The sequence below is a fragment of the Cryptotermes secundus genome, unplaced genomic scaffold, assembly GCF_002891405.2.
Source record: "Cryptotermes secundus unplaced genomic scaffold, Csec_1.0 scaffold545, whole genome shotgun sequence".
Classification (NCBI taxonomy): domain Eukaryota; kingdom Metazoa; phylum Arthropoda; class Insecta; order Blattodea; family Kalotermitidae; genus Cryptotermes; species Cryptotermes secundus.
Genome location: NW_019737089.1, coordinates 1440250 through 1459504, shown reverse-complemented (window position 1 = coordinate 1459504; position 19255 = coordinate 1440250). Strand labels below are relative to the sequence as shown.

Sequence of the window (19255 nt, the reverse complement as noted above, 5' to 3'; positions counted from 1 at the left end):
TAATAATAATAATAATAATGTTTGTTTACTTCTCTGAATGTGTTTTTCCTCCAGTGCTTACCTTTAATTAGTCTTTGACTTTATGTTGTGTTTGTTCATAATGTAATTACCTGCATCTACACTGTGCTGTCTCTCCAATTGGCCTTGTAGCTGTTGACTCGGCACATAAATAATAAAGAACTGAAATGAACTGAATTATTATTCACACATTTTATACATGCCACAAATTTCAGGCATAATTTTTGGAATAAAAGTGGAAATTACATAAATAAATAAGGTACATCTTTTCTTTCATTCTCTTTAAATAATGACAGCAATTATCCAATACACTATTTAACCTGAAACAGAAACATAAGATTGTTAAGTTGAAACATTTCTGTGAACCATGTTTACCTGAGGCTCCTGTTTAACATTTATGATGACTTCTGGTTCAAGAGGGTGCCCATGGACCTCAATGTGCTTTTCAGGTCCATCAGTGCATTGCTCAATGTGATCAAATGCAGCTCTGTGGGCTTCCTGTGGTGTCATGAGTGGGTCTGTCTCTAACTGCTATAAACACATATAACATCTACATAAGCCTTGACATACATTTTAATTTTGTCATAAATAAAACCACTCTGTATGCCCTTCACTAATATAAACTAGAAACCCCACACAAAACCCTGTCATCAAAGTTAGGAATGCCACATATACACACAAGGGTAGAATTCTTGGGTTAAAAAGAAGGGAAAGAAGGGCGATAAAAACACACACTTTTATGAAACTGTCTATTAAGTGCTACGAACTGAACAGTGTTCAAATAGATTCATCAAATATAAAAAATATTTCCTTCCTACTTTCATTTTAATGTACCTATCTGTTCATGACAAATAATCACTGGGAGTTGTGCAGCACATTTTCTTGAAATAACTTCTATTAAAGTTAATTAATACAGCAATTTAATATTCCAAAATTGAACTGAAAATTTTATTTCCTTCAGAAGCAAGACGTGTTACATTGCTTATGAACCCTCAATTCCATAAAAACAACAAAGGGTACTGAAGTTGTTGTTCTTATACAAAACATCCTACTGTGGTGGTAATACAAATCTATATCTTCTATCCTGAAGATGAAGGTAGCACAGTGCAAAATCTCAGTAACGAGGTATCACGCTACACAATGTCACCAAGAAGAGAGTAATTTTCCAAATCATAGACACGAGTACATCAGATCTCACACAATTCTTTATTTATTTAGATACAGATTCAACATTCATGAATCAGCAAATAATTACAAATATATATATNNNNGTGATATATATATATATATATATAAGGTAAGTAAATCATCAGTTGGAAAAAATATATTGCTGCAACATTTGGCTTCAAAACCACAACAAAATTGGATAGGCATATATTACACAGTAGAGCCATGTTTCATAGAATAATTTTAGAACATCATGCAACAGAAGTCAACACTTATTACACGTTCCAGTCATTCTGGGTTCCTCAAGCACTGGAGAATTTGACCAGCTGAAAGACTATTAGCTTCTCAAGAGCAACTATGCTAAATAGAGTATTTTAGTACAGGAGTGGAGGTAAAGCTCAACACATTCCTCACCTCACAACTACATGGATCAGAGTGGTGAACTATTCAGTTACAAGGGACAGGTAAAAGTCAATTTAAATCAGAAGCTCGGTAACACCAGAGCCAACAACATGGTAGCTAAAATAAAAACCCACATGTCCCTGACACAGTCAAACCAGTCATCAAACCCATGATTAGTCAGTTTACTAATTACATTATCCTGGCTCATAAATGATTAATAAATTATAAATTGTAATCAGCTGATAACCCTAAAAATACTGTAGTTGCAATGTGTTCTATCCATGGTTATTGATGTCATATTCTACACATATAAGATAGCATCACTGCTACAGTAAAATAGCTGACGTCGAGGTTGGAAGGATATGGCAGCTTCTAAATGACCAACTGTTCATGCTATCTTTTACCACACAAAATTAAAGTGCTTTTATTTATGGTACACTGATCTGTAAAATTAGTATATAGTACAATTTCATCAATACAGAATTACAGGCATACAGACCTGATACTCTTCTTCCACATGGGGCTCTTGCTTTATGTTTATATGCATAACAACTACACTGTCGTCTTCAACACAAGTTACATTAGGTGATAATGTTTCTTCATTTGACATCATTGGCATACAGAAACCTAGAACATGATTACAGATTGAATGTACAACATTTATCTACTTGTGTAAACCTTAGTAGCTAGTTCTTACTTAATGAATCATTCAGTGCTATAAGGTTCATACATAAAGGTAAAGTTGTCCCTGTGCTTAACTAATTAAGCACTATGCCATGAAGGCATATGTGGGAGTGGATGCAAAGATCCACATTTGCTTAACCTCTGCACTAGTTGGAGGTGGTCAACTTCACGCCCCAGCCTATTTATCCCAGTTCCCATTGAGGCTTGGTGGGCCCCAAGAGCCAGTCTGGATGTGAATAACAGTAAATTCTTATCCCTGCCTGGACTCAAACTCCAACCCCTCGGTCATCCAGCCCATAGTCAGTCCCTATACCGACTACACTATCCCAGCTCACCCATAATAGTAACAGTATTAAAAAACTGTGAATTTGCTTTAGACATGGTGATCTCTGCCTTGTAAAACGCAACTAATGCATCTTAGAGCTTGCAGGACAACCAGTAGATAAGAGCCTTTTAATACAATTTTTCATTTCCTGAGAGCAGAGAAGTTCATGGAAATAAACAAAATTTATCCAGTTCATTCATATGCAAATTAATTTTACTGTGTCAATGCCAGACTCCATTCAGTGTCAATAAAAAATCCACTTACATTACTAGAAATTGCAAACATATGATCCATCCACTTTGGGTATAATGTTGCAGAATAATTCAAACACGACCACAATAAATTCATGGTTATTTCGTTGTATAAAAACATATGAATTAATATTACATTTCTTCGTACTATCTATCCATCACGTATCTACCCAATAAGCATTTCTTCATCAATATAACTATTTTGAGTTCACAAAATAACGAAAGAGCGAGGCTGATGGTTCTCCCGACACGTTGGTAACCACCTATAAAACTAAACCGTGTCATAACCTAGAGTATCGCAATCTAAATTTCCGCGATCACACGGCTGTATAACAATTTGAGGTTAGGTTCGGGGTTAGAAAGAACACAAAACAATGGCCATCTTGTAACTAACGGAAAACAAATATACTTAAATTATAGTCGGACTAAACGGAATTTGAATTATAGTCGGACTAAACGGAATCTGAATTAACTTGTTACGCTTTTCTAATATGGATCACTTATGTGCTCAAATCTTAGCTACCTTTCCAGCTATAGCCCAGTGTATCAACCCAATGGGTTCGCACCGGTATAATAAGAGCCAGTGGTTGGTAACTTTTGGGATATTTTTGGTGCATACAGGTAAAATTAAATTAAAACTGTGATAAGAATATGTTGTGGCCTATCAATCATCTTGTCACTGCAATAAATATGAATAACACCTGTCTACTGACGAGATGAACACAGTTTAATAAAAACTATCGCATAATTTGGTTGCTGCAACAATGGAACAATTCGAGTATTAAAAAAACAATCGACTGAATTCATTCCCCATGCACTTTATACAATGAAACAGCCTCGTTCTTGTAATATCTCCTTTATTAATTTCAGTAAAACATCGTATCCTTCCGCTGTAGTTCGGAAAGTTCGGAAGTTCGGAAGGTAGTCACCACGGATTTACGTAGGCAAAGAAAATTAATGTAACTGCGGAGCATGGATCAGTTTGGGTGTGGGTACACCGAGGATACTGGCAACTGGAACGCAACCGCAATTCCCAAGAAATGTCGCCGATTTCAAGGAGGAAACTAGTTTCTAGATTATCAGGCGCACACTGAGGAAACTTATGTTTGATTAGCTGCTCACACAATCTTCAGTGGATATATTTGTCCGACGCAATGCATGATTTTATTTTTTAATTTCGTGTACTTACCTTATGTAATGGAAGGTAATAATTCTGATCCTGTCATAATATGATGGTAGTTGAGACCGGTTGAGACGGCGTGAGAAGAGAGGATGATGACAATAGGAATAATATTTGGATGTTAATTAATTTGTTTAGGAAAAGAAAACATTTGGCGCATGTGTTCCTCTTTGACAATTTAAATTGAGGCGCATATATTGTTTCGAAAAAAACTTAACAAGGATCCAGACTACTTCGTCTCATGAGAAATTCTTTCCCAAGCCAAATATATTTTGTTCGGTCTAATCTGGGTAGCGTTTGTAACATATACCAGACTCTAGCGCAATTAACTGCACAAAATATTACTAGCTTCGTCACCGCTCGTGCCATCTTAAGCATGATATTTCGATTAAAAAAATTGAAGAACCAATTTGAAATTTTAAATTTTGTGGCATTTTGTGTACAAAATCAATTGTGTTTAAATAAACATTTATTACTTCAACGGGGTTCCCCATAAACCAGTCACGTTTCTTCTTCTCTGTTCATCTTTATAAAGTGTCCTCATAGCAAAGAATACTGAACTAATTTGGGTATATTTAGTGTAACTATACTGTGTTCCTTATTTCAAGGTGGCAGACATTCTGATTGTCGATTTATGATGAAGGAATATATTTTGTATCCACAGCCAAGAGTATTGCTTTCAACTGAGAATGGGCAGAAGGCCGTGTCTCTGCGTGAGAATGAGAGCGCGCGCTTGTGAGTGAAAAAACAGAAGGACAAATATTGACCTTGAGAAAATCTGCATTGCCTCGGTTTTGTAGATGTTTTATCTGAATTAGAATTGTCTTTGTATGCTGATTTTTCTCATTAGGAAATGAATGAAAATACTACTCAGCTATACTTCGAACTCCATAAATTTTTAATATTTATAGTAATAATTCATGGTTAACAAAATTTAATGTTGCAGCAAGGTTACAAGTTATTTCACCAACGTGAACTTTATTATTACGTGCATGTGCAATTTCTTTATTTTAGGCGTATATAAGCTGCCCCACGAGGTAAGGTCAATATTATGCAACGTCATTCTAAGCAAAGATAGTGTATATGTACATGCGTCCAATTCCGAACGGTTTCCAGGATAGAGCTATTTCACTGTACAGTAGTTTGAATTTGACGCCCAATACTGTCCTTTCCTCCTGCCGTTTTGCGCCACCGTCTGAAGCACGTGAATCGGTGTGAAGCGTCAGTTGGCCGTTGTGACTGTTGATAGTGACATTGTTGGTGTGTTGTTAAAAATGCAGCACATCTTCTCCAGTGCCAAATATACTGATATGCTGTACGTTTACGGCTTCTACGGTGGAAGTTCCACTGTTGCTGTTGAAAAATATCGTTGAAGGTTTTCTATGTGCAGAATTCCGAATCGTATAGTGTTTTCCAAGGTGTTCGATACATTGCATGAACGTGGTACGCTTCCCAGTTCTCATGTTTTATAAGAAAGAGCACGTCTACAGCATATGGAGAAACAGGGATACATTCTGGAAATGGTACAGCGTAGCTCTGCTACTAGCACGTGAAGGCTTTCAACACGTCTCGGTGTTTGACGGACACGTTTATGGCGAACGTTGCATGATGACGGCTTGTACATTTTTCACTTACAGCTTTTGCAAAATCTGCACCCAGGGGACAGTGTCATGCGTTTAGAATTTTGTCATTTGTTACATACTAATCGCCGATTGCTTCCATTATTACTGTTCACTGATGAAGCTACTTTCACATGTAACGGAGTCAACAACACACATAACTCGCATTGATGGTCTCACGACAATCCACTTGGTACTATTGAAACAAACTTTTAACGTGTTTTTTTATCAATGTGCGTTGCGGTATGATCGTTGTCATGTGAATTGGTCCCGTTATTTTAGACGATCGTGTGACAGGACATAATTACATAGACTGTGTGCAAAATGAATTACCAGAGCAACTACGTGTAGAAGATTCTTCTTTGGCTGAACGGGTTGGTATGTACTTTCAGCACGACGGGACCCTTCCACATCATACCCGACTTGTGATGCAACATCTCAATGACACTTTTCCTAATAGGTGGACCGGTCATGGCAATCTCATTAACTGGCCACCAAAAGTACCAAGTTTTTGTGTGTGGGATTGTATGAAGAGTGAAGTGTACAGAAGAAAAGTGGATACACGAGACGAACTGCTCGATAGCATAATGGCAGTTAACGCCCCCATAAAAGAAAGTCAAGATCGTCAAGATGCGCTCGGACGAGCAATAAGCCGTGTCCTCACATGAGTTCCAGAGTGTATTGATGTTGACTTGTTTCTTTCGAAAATGTATTATACTAGGTAAACTGTACAAACTGTCACTTGAACAGTAAATACCGGTATTAGAAACGGTACGTAATATCTCTTTCTTATCAACAATTTTGGAACTGTACATTAAAATAACTCTACCTCGCTAACCGTTCGGAATAGGACGTATATATGTATACATATACACTTTTTGATTAGAAAGATTTCCCAGAATATTGACCTTTCCTGAGACATTCTGCATTTCTGTATATCATTTTACCCGTCGAGAATACCTTTAATAACTGAATGTAGGAATAATTTCCCAATTGCACATGTAGTTTACACAGAAATTTATACGGCAACATCAATACTACAGCCTCACAGCTCCGTGTACTACATACTGATCGTTATCCCTGCGTCGTTCTTTGATTTCTGTGCAAAACTCATCTGGCTGAGCAAGCACTGTATTCAGAATCGGGTGAATGTAATATGTTTAAGATGTCAATCCAGAAGGGCAAAAGAAGATAAAGCGACAGTGAGTAATAACAGTTTTCACACAAAACTGTCTTTTATACCGAGAAAGTTAGACGCGTACAGAATTAAGTAGTCAAAATATTTGGATTCGATATCTTCATGCACAGAATCCTCTAGCGGATTCTTTCGCAGATACGTGCGCACCTAAGTGTTCGCAGATAGAACCCTGCAGTCCTATTCCTATGGAAATTTTTATGACTTTACTGAATGTAGAAATGGTAGTCCATGAAACGAAATTCGAGGAGTGGTAGTTATCAGGGATGCGTGTTCTGTTATAAATGGTCTGTGACTTTAAATACAACGAAACTTCGCAGCACTGATGAATTAGTATAAGATTCAGTTTTCATAAAATGTGCCATATGCCTTGGCTCACTGAGCAGATATTAGCATCTCAGGAAGCTCTCTTCCGTGGGGTAAAATTAACATTAAAATTTGTTCGTGTATGATTTAGTAGAAAAATTAAAAAATGATGGGCCCAACATAATTGTAGCAGCATGACCACACAAATCACATTTAATAAAAGTATATTTTTCCTGTAAACTGGTTTCAAGACATACCTTGCCACACATAATTGGCCTTTGATGTATTCCTGAACATGGTTACATATATTTCAACTTTGTTGTTCTTCTAATTGTCCAATCATATCTAGTATAGAGTTATACAAGAGGACATGATTCTATGAAGGTTTTTTGAAATGAACGCTTGGTTCACTCCTGTATACTTGCTTTCACTGTAAATGAACATACTTTCTTGATAAGCTGAACATAATGCAGAGTGAGCACAAAGTAGCTTACAGATTTCAGCACGTCATTATATATAATCAGTTACGAACTACTGTAATGCACTGAGACAGTTACACTGCCTGCTGAGTGATGGATTAATTGATCAATTTTTTAATTGAATCTCAGGTTCATTAGCAATGCTGTTTCAACTGCAGAAGTTACTTAGTCTCAAATTGTAGCAATCACTTGAAATTTGTCATGACCTCGTATTTTATTCTACTAGTCCTTGATTATTGTATATAACCATCATGGTATGTTTAAGTTGATGCCATGATAAAATATTCAGTCACAAAAGAAACAAATAATGATACATATTGACAATTATCAATGATGTATTCATGTAATGTAAAGCAGTTGTGAACATTATTCACAAAAATAATTAGGCTATAGTCAGAGGACATTTAAATTTCAAATCTGTTACAGTTTGACTAATTTATTAACATTTGTTATGTGTGGTTGTTCTTTTGGACATTGTCCATCATTCCAGTATTGAAATTGCTGTTCTGGAAATTGGTTCTATTTCCATCATCAGGTGCATTAAACCTTCTCTTATGGGTTGCTGAGTATGGTTAATCTCAGATCATGGGATAGCTCTGCCAACTGAGAAGAGTAAGTATTTATTTAATTAATACTGGAAATCAAGCCATTAAAAAAAACAGTTGCTTAGAAAACTGGGACAGTGGACTAATTCGAAGGAATAGTCTTAACCTGATTGTCAAAAGAGTTTAAATTTAATTTTCAGGTGTGTTCAGTACACAAAGTGTTATTTGCTAATTTGAGTAAATGTACTCATAGGAGGCAAGTTAAACCAATTAAAAGTAGTGTTTAATGTCCAAGGGTGAATATCCCAGCTTTACTCACCGTAATATTGCTTGGTGTAGTTACTACACCAAGCAAATTAGCTCATATGGTAACACTTCTGACTTGTAGTTTGAGGTGCTGGTTTGAAATTTTTGCTGGAACACTCACTATCTTGGCTGAAGGATTTCAAGGTTTATCTCAGTCCATGCAGGCAGATGTTCAGATAATACCTTAGATCAAGCCATGAGCACTTCTGCATCCTTTCCAATTCATCCTACATCCTTCCAATTGATGCTGTATATTCTGAGCTTCTGACAAACAAACAACCAAACTCCGTGGTTTTGTCTGCAAGCAAACTATACCGACCGAGCGACTGCTGGTTGTCGGCGAAGTTAGTGTCAATTTTAGCGAATAGAAGGTGTCACGTGGTCAGCACAACGAATCCCCACGGCCGTTAATTTCGGTTTTTCTAGACCAGAGCCACTATTTCTTTGAAATAGCTCCTCAGTTATCCTCACGAGGCTGAGTGGACACCATTCCACACCCACCGCTTCTTAGAAAATCTGGTAGCGCTGGGAATCGAAGCCAGACCTATGGATCTGTAGCCAGGAACTCTGACCACTGGACCACAGAGGCGGCTTCTGACAGCTTTGTTAAATAAGTCATTAATAAAAGAATTCTACTGCACCAGACTAATCCCAAGGTAGACAAGTTCAAAATTACATAAGATTTAATGTAAATGGCTGTCAGAAAGTGCAGAAAATAGATATCATATTTATTGTACCTTGAGATGTCTCTCAATATTAGTGGAAAAAATCAGCGACCTATCAAGTAATACTTCACATTGTTATCATCTACTATCGTTGATTCTGTTATAACTGCTAGGTGTGAATTTATTGTGTAACTGAAGTGACCAAGAATGCTGCTAGCAGAAAACTCCCAATATCATCTCACAGAACAAAACTTCTCAAACCCATAGTTACAAGTTCATACAAAGCTCAGGAGTAAACATAAGGTACCTACCTACCAAATTTTCTTCATGGGGTGAGGACTTTTTACTTGTCCTTGCTTTGAAAGCCTCCAAACCCCTTTTATTATTATTTAATTACATTCCATTAATCCATATAAGGTCAAATGACCTATAGGTTATAGAAACTGTGATTATAATGTTAATTGTTAATGTTAATTGCAAATGTTAGTGACTATTTCCAGTATGGTTCCCAGGTGGCTTCATTTACTCCAACTAGAAAATGCAGTTACTAGAATCCATACCAGAGCTATCCTGGTCACACAATTTCTGTAGAGAATGTGTTGAATACTTAACACGATGAGTAGTGTTTCATATGTGTTGAGTGTGATGTAGATGGAAGCAAGTCCACTTCCCCATATAATTTTATGATGTTTGTTTAATTAAGCATGGGGGAAACTTTACTTTTTACCTTCTGTAGTTATACTAAATATAAATAGCAAAGAAAATAAGTCAGACTTATTTGTTCTGTCTCACTATTTATTATTTTTCTCATGGGGTGAGACTGGAGCCACTGTTTGGCCTGTTGTACCTGTCCCAGGTGACAGATGATGATAATGATGATGATCGTGGAGCTATCAGAAGAATGCGAATTGGCAGGGGAAACCAAATTAATTGGAGAAAACCTGTGCCAGTGCCACAAATCCCACATGACCTGACCTGGGCTCGAACCCGGCCTGTGGCAGTGGGAAGCTGGCAACTAACCATCTGAGCTATGGCACAGCCTCTGTTTCACTATTCTCATAGTGGATTCGAAATGCAGATGTTCGTGCAACAGTGTATAACTTTGAAAGCTTGCAAATTGGAATGTTACTGTTGGCAGTTATATGAATATTATGCTGGACATTATTCATTGTCTGGATTATATTTGATATACCCAACCTTTTAGAAGCTGGATCCATTTTGGTCATCAGGTGTAGTGGAGGAAAGGATTCCTTGTTAGACCTCTTAAAACAGTTAGGGCCAGTCACTAGAAAATAAAAGAGTTCTGAGCAGAATCTGTATTCTGTATATGCCATATATCATCAACAGGAACATTTCTAAGCATAACATATGTTCTCTAAATGCCAAATATCAGTGGGAGATAACAGAAATATTGCCAGTACAAATTATGAAAGAAACCACAATAAAGCAACACTGACATTCCCTTGTAGGTAGACCTAAAACCAATCAACTACTAGAAAGACCTGCCAAGTGGATACATACTTTCTATTCTGCAGTAGCAGGGGCCATAAGGAGCCCAATCCTAGGCTTCGTTGATGACCTACCTTGTGATGAATATTGTTTCTTCCAGTTTCCTAATGTTCTGATTCAATCTTTGTGGATGATTTCTACTGTACTTCATTTTTTAAGAAAGAAATCACCCCCAAAGAATTAAAACTGTTATGAAGCTGAAAGAGCTGGCATTGATTATGCAGAACAACAGGGCAAGTAATTCTAAAGGGTTCTGACAGTGGTGTGTAACACTCAGAATTACTGGTTTTTCAGACTTTGTCCATTGTCCGGTTTTCTATAAACTAGAGAACATGACATTTCGGAAAATGGATCTGTTCTCAGGTGAGAGGGGGGAACACCTTTTTCTGTTGGTTGCCTTAGAAAGAGCTACTCTCAATCACTGGATGATCCAGTGAAATGTAAGTATGATCTAGTGAGATATGTCCATTTATTTACAGGCAGAGTGTTGTAACAATGGCAGATGAGTCCATACATGAACAACTGTTGGAGCCAGAAATAATTCTCACAGTAAAGCAAGAGGTTTGTAGACAGTGATATTGATAATTAGAAGCAGGAAATTACACACATATAGATATGCTTTAGGACTTGTAATGGTGATAAATGTATAAATTTAAAATTACTATACTATATGCATGAGTGTAACACACTTTAACATTTTGCATTTGTAGGGTTAAACATAACAGGTGGATGATTGTGAAGCCTTCAGAAATGTACTGCACATACAGTGTAAACTCTGTTGTTCAGAGACACTATGTACTGTAGGTTGATGTGTCAAATGCCTTTTGACATTATGAAACTGAGGCTAAAAATGCTTTAAAATAAAAATATACATATTGTAATCTTAAAATATACCTAACAGAATCTGGCATTTCATTCATGAAAATTATGAATCACATTCTGCATTATCTTACATAAGATTAATATGACAGTACATGAAGTTCTGAGAAAAACAAATCACCTACTTTCCTTTGATATGACATGGGCTACATAGAAAACAACTCTTCCAGCAATTCTTTGTTCTCACAGGAACGCCTTTTCTGAGTTGTTACCTAGCAATGATAGGGGGATACACATACAGACACACAGACTAATGGGATTTATGAAGTACACCGTTGAGATGGGTTCAAGTGCCATGATATATATACCAAGTTTCATAAAGATTGGTTCAGGCATCCAAAAGTAGTAGGGGGATTCACAAACAGCATGGCAGTCACATAAACCTACTTTCATTTTTTAAAATAAGGAAAGTAGGCTAAAAAATACTGTTAAAATAATCTTAGCTACAAATTTTGCAAGTATTGGCACTGTAGTTACACAAAATGAACATGGTTTCTCTTCTTACTCATTCTGGTCTCTAGAAAAAACTATTTATGTCTAACTGAAACTAAACCAAACTCTACAGATTCGTACTCACTGCAGCGGTTATCATAGAATTGATTCCGAATGATAACCTATTCAAATATTGGTACCAGAAAAACCCTTTCCTTCAACTCACATAACACCATTATGCGCAGTATGCTTTGATAAATCTTATTATATATGGTAAAAGATGATACAAATGAATAACATTAGGAAAACATCTCACTTTCATGTAAATATCTCCTGGCATTAGAAGATAATTTTATGCCATAGAGTGTCTTATAATCTTAAGACTTCTTTTGCATGTTGTACGGGCATGGAAATGAAATTGGCTTGCATTAAGCAGGCCTCTTTCTTTGATTTGCCTTTGGAATATTTTCAGAATATCTTTTCTGAATAGCTTGCCCGTTGTGGACAAGAGGCTAATCAGGTGTAAATTTTGAGGGAATTTTTGGTCCTTGCTAGGTTTTGGCAAGGTAACTTTTCTGTCCTTCCAAGACTTTGGAAAATTTGACAGCTGAAGGCAGTGATTGAATAAATGTGTCAGATGTACCAGTGGTCTTGTAAGATTCTTGAGGCATTCATTTGGAATACCAGCAAGTTTATAAGCCTTTCCCAATTTCAGTTAATTTACTAATTTATGTACGTCACAGGGTCTTACTTGTCTCTCAGAGCAGAATATATATGTAAATCATGCAGCTGTTTGCTGAGGTCATAGCTCTGCCTCCAGTACTATGATTTTGTCCGATCTATGAATTCTAGCAGCCATTTTGTTTCATTAAGTTAAGTATCAGTTGATATAGCAACTGGCTGTGGGGTGGACAACCAAGGAGTGGAAGTCCTGGTAGGTTCAAGAATTTTCTCTTCTCCGGTGTCCAGACTGACTCCGGGACCCACCCAGCCTCCTATCAAATGGATATGGGGTCTGCTTCCCTGGGGGTAGAACGGCCGGGGCATGAAGCTGACCACTCACCCCAAACTAGTGCTAAGGTCAAGAAAACGTGGATCTATACATCCACTCCCCATACATTTTCATGGCATAGTGAATTAGTTAAGCAAAGGGAGAACTTTTTACTCTTTTTTTTACCATTTTTATAATGACCATTATTTTGTCTTTTCTGACACAGCTTCCCTGAGCTCTTTCATGATGTGTTGCACTACAGTGGCGACTTTTAAACACATCACTGTTAGATGGACTGGGGGCCTGTACTAACAGATGTTTTCTAAATTTCCTCTTGTGGCACAGGGGGCCACAGGTTTTTCCCATCTGCCTTGGTATGGCACTGGATGAGCTTTTTTCCTCCTAGGGTGCAGTTGCAGCAGATCAGTGTAGATTCTTTATTCGTCTTTTTATGGTATTCCCTGTGCAGATGCCACCACCGCACCGCACACATCAAGGGTGTTGCTTGCAGTTGGCCCAGACATGACCAAAGTTTTGGCAGTTGTAGCACTGAATAAGGCTAGTCTGAGCTATGTATAACTCTACCTTGATGATAATATGGTTAAGGCTATTCATCTTGAATATCTCTTGAGATATGTTTCTTGTTAAGGTGACAAGGAATTTAGGGAAGGGTTCCACGCAGGTTTGTCTGTTGGGTGCTCTTCGAATGGCTATCATTTGCTTCACATTGATGACGTTGAAGCCTGTGTGTTCAGGGCTGTTGGAAACAGTTTCCACTGGCATGTCTAGGGGAAGGTGAGGGTTTACTGCCTTGATAGGCTTTTTGGAATTTGGGGAGAAGGTAAAATGGTAATTATTTTTCACCAGGTAGGATTTCATGGCTGAATAGTCCACCATTTCTTTTGTTATGATATGGGTTCCATTGCATGTATTTCAGAATTCATACTCTCCTTTGACATGGTCTTTTTAAGTCACTTTGGAGTCAAATGAGATTTGTGGTCAGAGTCATTATTGGTGGCGCCCTATCTTGTTTTCTGTTCCAGTAATGTATTTCCTGCTTCACTAGTCTCCATGTCCATGTCAGTATTTCTGAGAGGTGTGAAGAAGTTGCAAGTTAATACTGCTTTTGGAGGCAGCCTGACAGCGGCGGATGTTGGGACTAGTTTAGCTGACTTCTTGGCTCTCTGTGACAGAGGGAAGAAGGAAAAGGAGGCTGGAGAAAATTGCATGATGATGAGCTTTCAAAACTTGTACTCTTCACCATACATATTACTATGGTGATCAAATGAAGGCAGATGTGATAGGTGGGGCCTGTGGTATGCATGGCAGAGATGATAAATGCATAAAGAATTCTAGTCTGCTGCTTAGGAGACTCAGGCAAAGATGGGAGGATAATGTCTTGTTCCGCATCTGCAGGCCTTTGCCTGGGTATGGATTTATGGAACGAATAAATATGAATGAATGTTAAAGTGAATCTTGAAGAAGTAGGATATGATGGTATACACTGAATTGGGGCCAGTGACTAGATCTTTCTAAACATAGTAATGAACTTTCTTCATATTCCCTAAAAATTATGGAATGTTTTGAACAGCTGAGTAGCTATTAGTCTGCTCTGCTCTGTGCAGATGATTAAATATAGAGCAAACTCTGTATTGCAGCAATAATTATTTTCACATTGTAAAATGGCACTCTTAAAATATATGGATGTGACAGCCATTACACTAGATGCATACTTAAACCTATGATTTAAGATTTACATACATCTTTTTGGGGTTCTTTATGAAGTAAATGTTAATGGGTATGATAGCTGGAGAGCACAAAGGATGGGGGAATTCAGCTTCACTAAAAATTATGTGCCTTGGAAAAGCCTGCTAGAATAAATCCAGGATTGCCTCAGCTGTATGGACCACTGCCGAAATTGCATCCTCTGACAGATTTCTTGTCTAAGAGAATAAATATCACCAAGACAGGGGTTCACAATGAATGTCATATAGGCCTCCTGATTCATGAATCATCTTCTGGAAAGCAGAATGTCTGTAGACAAATTTTTCTTTCATTACAGCATTGCTGTGGTTCTGATGCAGTACTGTATGTGGTGTAGCTTTTCAGTTGCTCGTACTGCATCTATCACCTGTTTTTATATGAAAATGCGTGTCACATATGCAAACTTCTCTGAAGTGATAATTCTTTTTCCCCAATTCTACGACTTCTTCAGAGAGTGCAACATTGTCAAGCACCATTCCCTCCTCAATGGTCTCCTTCCATCTGAACAAATTTCCAATTTCTTAGAAAATTTTCACTAATATCTATATTACATGCTTTACTGATGACTGTTCTTCAAAATTCATATGCTTCTTTAACTGCTCTTATATTTGTTTGGCTAATTGCAGCCTTTCCATATGAACAGAAAAATGTTCCACGGTATAAACCTTTGTATTCCTTGGAACTTTTACAACCATTTAATCCATGAAGAGACACAAGGAGACTAATATCTCTCTCGCTGATAAAAAAATTGCATACACAGCATATATCCTCTCACAAAAGTGTTTTAAACTTCAAGACTATTATAAAGGGCCATACTGTATGAAGAGACGATAGTACTGTATATATATAAACAGGTATGACACATTTATTTAGTGCCAGCGCTAGCATAGTTCACCTTTATACAGCCAGTGAGTGATCTGATGTACAATTAGAAGTGCCAAGTAAGTTGAATATCAGTGACTCATCTGACGCTGGCAGTTGTTGAAAATTTTTTCAAACACTAATTGATTTTGGCTCACAAGGGATTAAATCACCCCTCTGCGCAAAATAAATATTTGGGTTTAAAAATAATTGTAAGATAAATGATATAAACGCCGTCTCAAGTGCAAACAATATATTTTGTGTCTTTGATCTTGCTCCCTACACTACATGTTTCGGCCTCAGACGACCATCATCATGTAGTGTAGGGAGCAAGATCAAAGACACAAAATATATTGTTTGCACTTGAGACGGAGTTTATATCATTTATCGTATGGAGTGCAACAGGATGCTTAAATATAAAATTGTAAGATGCAGATCAGTCATAATGCATCTTTTCATTTAATCGGCCTGTATGTATCAGAATTTCAATGTTCCTTGTGTACACCAATCACTTTATTCTCTGTAACTGAGCACAATAAGTAAATCACTTATAAAATTTTTCCCTCTACTTCAGGAAGATGCACATCAGAGTTCAAGCTCCTTGAATTTTAACACTGTTCAGACTTACAAATATACTCGTACTTCAATCAAGATGAACTGCCAAGAACTTTCAGCAGATGTAAACTCTGCATCATATATTGGAAACAAATTGAGGTTTGTATAGTATACTTATACATTTCCCTGCATTTAATGTAGTATTACATTTTCTTCTGTATAATGGTTTCTTACACCAGGGTAGATGAGATGCTGAAAGTATGCTCTGTTATGTGTATTCCACACACAGTTAACTTTCAAACAAAACTTCATCTCATGTAACATTTTAAAAGTATAAACATTTTAATGATGGCAGTTCTTGTGACAGCAGTATTTTTTTCCCCCCAGCTTTTGTGATCATATAATAAAGCAGTCAGCTGACAATGCAGATACTTCTCTTGCACAACAGCATGGGTACAAGATATTAACTGCAGAGGTCCCGTCTCAGGACAGCCGACATAGTGATAAGCCACATGTATGTGACATGTGCGGGAAGGGATTTATGCTGCGGAGCAATCTCAAGCAACACTTGTTGGTGCATACAGGCATTAAACCTCATGTGTGTTCAGAATGTGGAAAGCGATTTACACAACTCAGCAATCTGAAGACACATTCCATTGTGCATACAGGTGAAAAGCCACATGTATGCACTGTGTGTGGGAAAGCATATACTTCTCTACACAATCTCAAAGCTCATGACTATATACATACAGGGCAGAAAAAGAGACACATCTGTGAGACATGTGGGCAGGGATTCTATCAGCATGGGGACCTAAAAACTCACAAATTAATACATACAGGTTATAAACCCCATGTTTGTAGGGAGTGTGGGAAAGGTTTCATTAAGAGAGGTGATCTGAATATCCATATGGTGGTACATAGTAAAGAACGACCTTTTGAATGTGATGTTTGTGGGAAGACTTTTGCTCGCAGGTGGAATCTCATAAATCATGCTATAATACATGCAGAAAAGAAACCATATGAGTGTACTGAATGTGGGAAAGGGTTTAATCAGCTAGCAGGCCTAAAAATACATACAGTCATTCACACTGGTGAGAGACCACACATTTGCAAAGAATGTGGCAAGAAGTTCAGTAACATGGGTGCTCTGAACAGGCATGTGATAATTCATACTGGGGAGAAACCCTTCTCTTGTCTATGTGGTAAAACTTTTGGTTTAAAACACCAACTAACAAGGCATACTGTTAAACATGTTGTTAAAAAAATTGTCTAAATGTTTGTTGTTCACCAAAATGAAATTAATGTATTACTGACTACTTGCTTTCATGCTTTAGGTCCCAAATTGTGTCTTCGATTCTCAGTTTCTGTGTTCCCTTATTCTAATTTTCATTCTAGCACTTTGCAGACCGGACGCCTAGGCCTAGGCGTTTGGGTTTTAAACGTGGCAGACCGGTTGCCTAGATTTAGGCTTTTAGGACACGTTATGTTGCAACACACTATTCCTCGCTTTGGTGGCCATGTGTCTATAAAAGTACTGCGTAGCTGACCTTTGGAATGTTTGTTTTCCAAGTCAGCAACGTGACCACTCTCTATTCCCCTCTCACTCTAAAGAAAAGTCCCTTTGTTCAAGTTGAAGCTTCTATGTATGAGGCAGGATATTCTCAGTGTCAACATGGCTCAGAGACGAAAGCAGTTGAAGACCGCACAAGTTCTCGGAGAAGAAGAAATCTGTGATTTGATCTCCGGTGAGTTATCTGACTTGCCAACTGCTTCATCTTCTGATAGCGATGGCAGTGACAGGGGCCCCCAAAATATTGTGACCAGAAGAGAAAGTGAAAGTGACAGTGAGAGCTCTGATGAAAGTGCAAGTCCTAGCATTGCGGGGACAGCCACATGGGGTAAAGTGGACAAAACACCCACTTTGGGAAAGTTTACTGGTGATCCAGGGGTGAGACAAATGCCATCGGACCCTACGCAAGTGTCTGAAGTAGCTGAACTGTGTTTTGGATTCCTTGGAGGGGAAGGCTTCATTTTCGAACGTATAATCCTGGGAAACTCACAAAGTATGGCCTACTTGTTTGTGTAGTCACGGAAAGCACTTCAGGCTGTATTGGAAATTTAGAAATTTATTCCAGTGAAGGCAAGAAATTGCAAGAAACTATTGTTTCCATTTTGAATCCCTATCTGGATCAAAATTATCACATTTATCAAGATAATTTTTATAACAGTGTGGCAACTGCAGAATACCTACTTTCAAGGAAAGTACGTATTTGTGGTACAATTAGGGTGAACAGAGGCCTTCCTCCAGATCTAAAAGAAGAATGTAAATCCCTGAAACGTGGTGACACCACATTCAGGAGGAAGGGGGACATTCTTCTTCAGTCCTGGAGGGATACTCATGTTGTGAATATGATTTCCACTATTCACAATTCGAGCATGGTCGATGTTCAAAGACGACACGGGCAAGTGAAGAAGAAGCCTCTTTGTATTTCTCAGTACAATATGTTCATGAAGGGAGTTGATAGAGCTGACCAATACTTGGCCTATTATTCCCTTCCTAGGAAAACAGTAAAATGGATGAAGAAAGTTGCCTTGTGGCTTATAAATTGTGCCCTTTTCAATTCATTTTTGGTTTTCAAAGAGCTAAACGAAAATTCAACTTTGAAATACAAGGCATTTCTCATGAATGTGGCAAAAGCCTGGGCTACAGACCTCACGGTGGCGGCAGAACCTGCGTCAGACACAGACGTAGTATGACCGGGACCATCTACTCCCACTCCACGGAGGCCTCATATGGACCCCCCTGGCCGACTCTCGGGTGATATGCGGAAACATACCCTCATGAAAATTGTGATGAGCGAACAATTGACGGGGAAGTATCCTTCTAGACAGTGCCATGTGTGCGCTGTGCAAAAGACGCAAAGCAAGACTTCCTACTTCTGCAAGTTCTGCGTCATGCCTCTTCACAGAGGAGAATGTTTCCAGAAATATCACTCTGAAGCACTTCTAGGAGCTTTGGTAAGTGTTCTCCAAAAATTTTAGTTCATAAAATTAATTATATTTTATATTAATTTTTAAAGTGAACAGTGCACAAGTTAGGGTAGTAGGTTTAAAAATGCCGG

The 19255-nt window shown here is 37.8% G+C and overlaps 2 protein-coding genes across 7 annotated transcripts in view; one reads left to right on the top strand and one right to left on the bottom strand.

Annotated features, from left to right (window-relative positions):
- Window positions 1-3752, bottom strand: part of LOC111870100 (zinc finger protein 501) — a 10963-nt gene extending 7211 nt beyond the window's left edge. Inside the window, exons 1-3 of one of the 2 annotated variants that reach the window (XM_023862102.2) lie at window positions 3371-3752; window positions 2087-2214; window positions 394-549 (exon numbers count right to left, since the gene is read on the bottom strand). In XM_023862102.2, coding sequence (XP_023717870.1) covers window positions 394-549; window positions 2087-2214; window positions 3371-3464 — 378 coding nt within the window. In that variant the 5' untranslated portion in view covers window positions 3465-3752. Of the gene's footprint in view, window positions 1-393; window positions 550-2086; window positions 2215-2860 lie in introns of both variants that reach the window. The other variant, XM_023862103.1, reaches the window with a different exon arrangement.
- Window positions 3753-6711: 2959 nt separating this feature from the next.
- LOC111870107 (zinc finger protein 239) lies at window positions 6712-17846 on the top strand. 5 transcript variants are annotated; one of them, XM_023862121.2, is made up of 6 exons: window positions 6712-6848; window positions 8117-8238; window positions 11131-11212; window positions 13997-14257; window positions 16153-16292; window positions 16521-17846. In XM_023862121.2, the coding sequence occupies exons 5-6, from the start codon at window positions 16231-16233 to the stop codon at window positions 17404-17406; spliced, it is 948 nt and encodes a 315-aa protein (XP_023717889.1). In that variant the 5' UTR covers window positions 6712-6848; window positions 8117-8238; window positions 11131-11212; window positions 13997-14257; window positions 16153-16230; the 3' UTR covers window positions 17407-17846. The 5 variants fall into 5 exon arrangements, with proteins under 5 accessions (XP_023717889.1, XP_023717887.1, XP_023717884.1 ...); XM_023862119.2 differs by lacking the exon at window positions 13997-14257 and having other exon boundaries at window positions 8162-8238; XM_023862116.2 differs by lacking the exon at window positions 13997-14257.
- The last annotated feature ends 1409 nt before the right edge of the window (window positions 17847-19255 follow it).

Excerpts from the sequence above, each read along its gene's own strand:
- LOC111870107 (XM_023862120.2), top strand. The coding sequence starts at position 11,147 with ATGGCAGATGAGTCCATACATGAACAACTGTTGGAGCCAGAAATAATT. Across the intron at positions 11,213-16,152 it reads TTCTCACAGTAAAGCAAGAG|GAAGATGCACATCAGAGTTC; the intron begins GTTTGTAGACAG and ends CCTCTACTTCAG. Across the intron at positions 16,293-16,520 it reads TATATTGGAAACAAATTGAG|CTTTTGTGATCATATAATAA; the intron begins GTTTGTATAGTA and ends TTTTCCCCCCAG.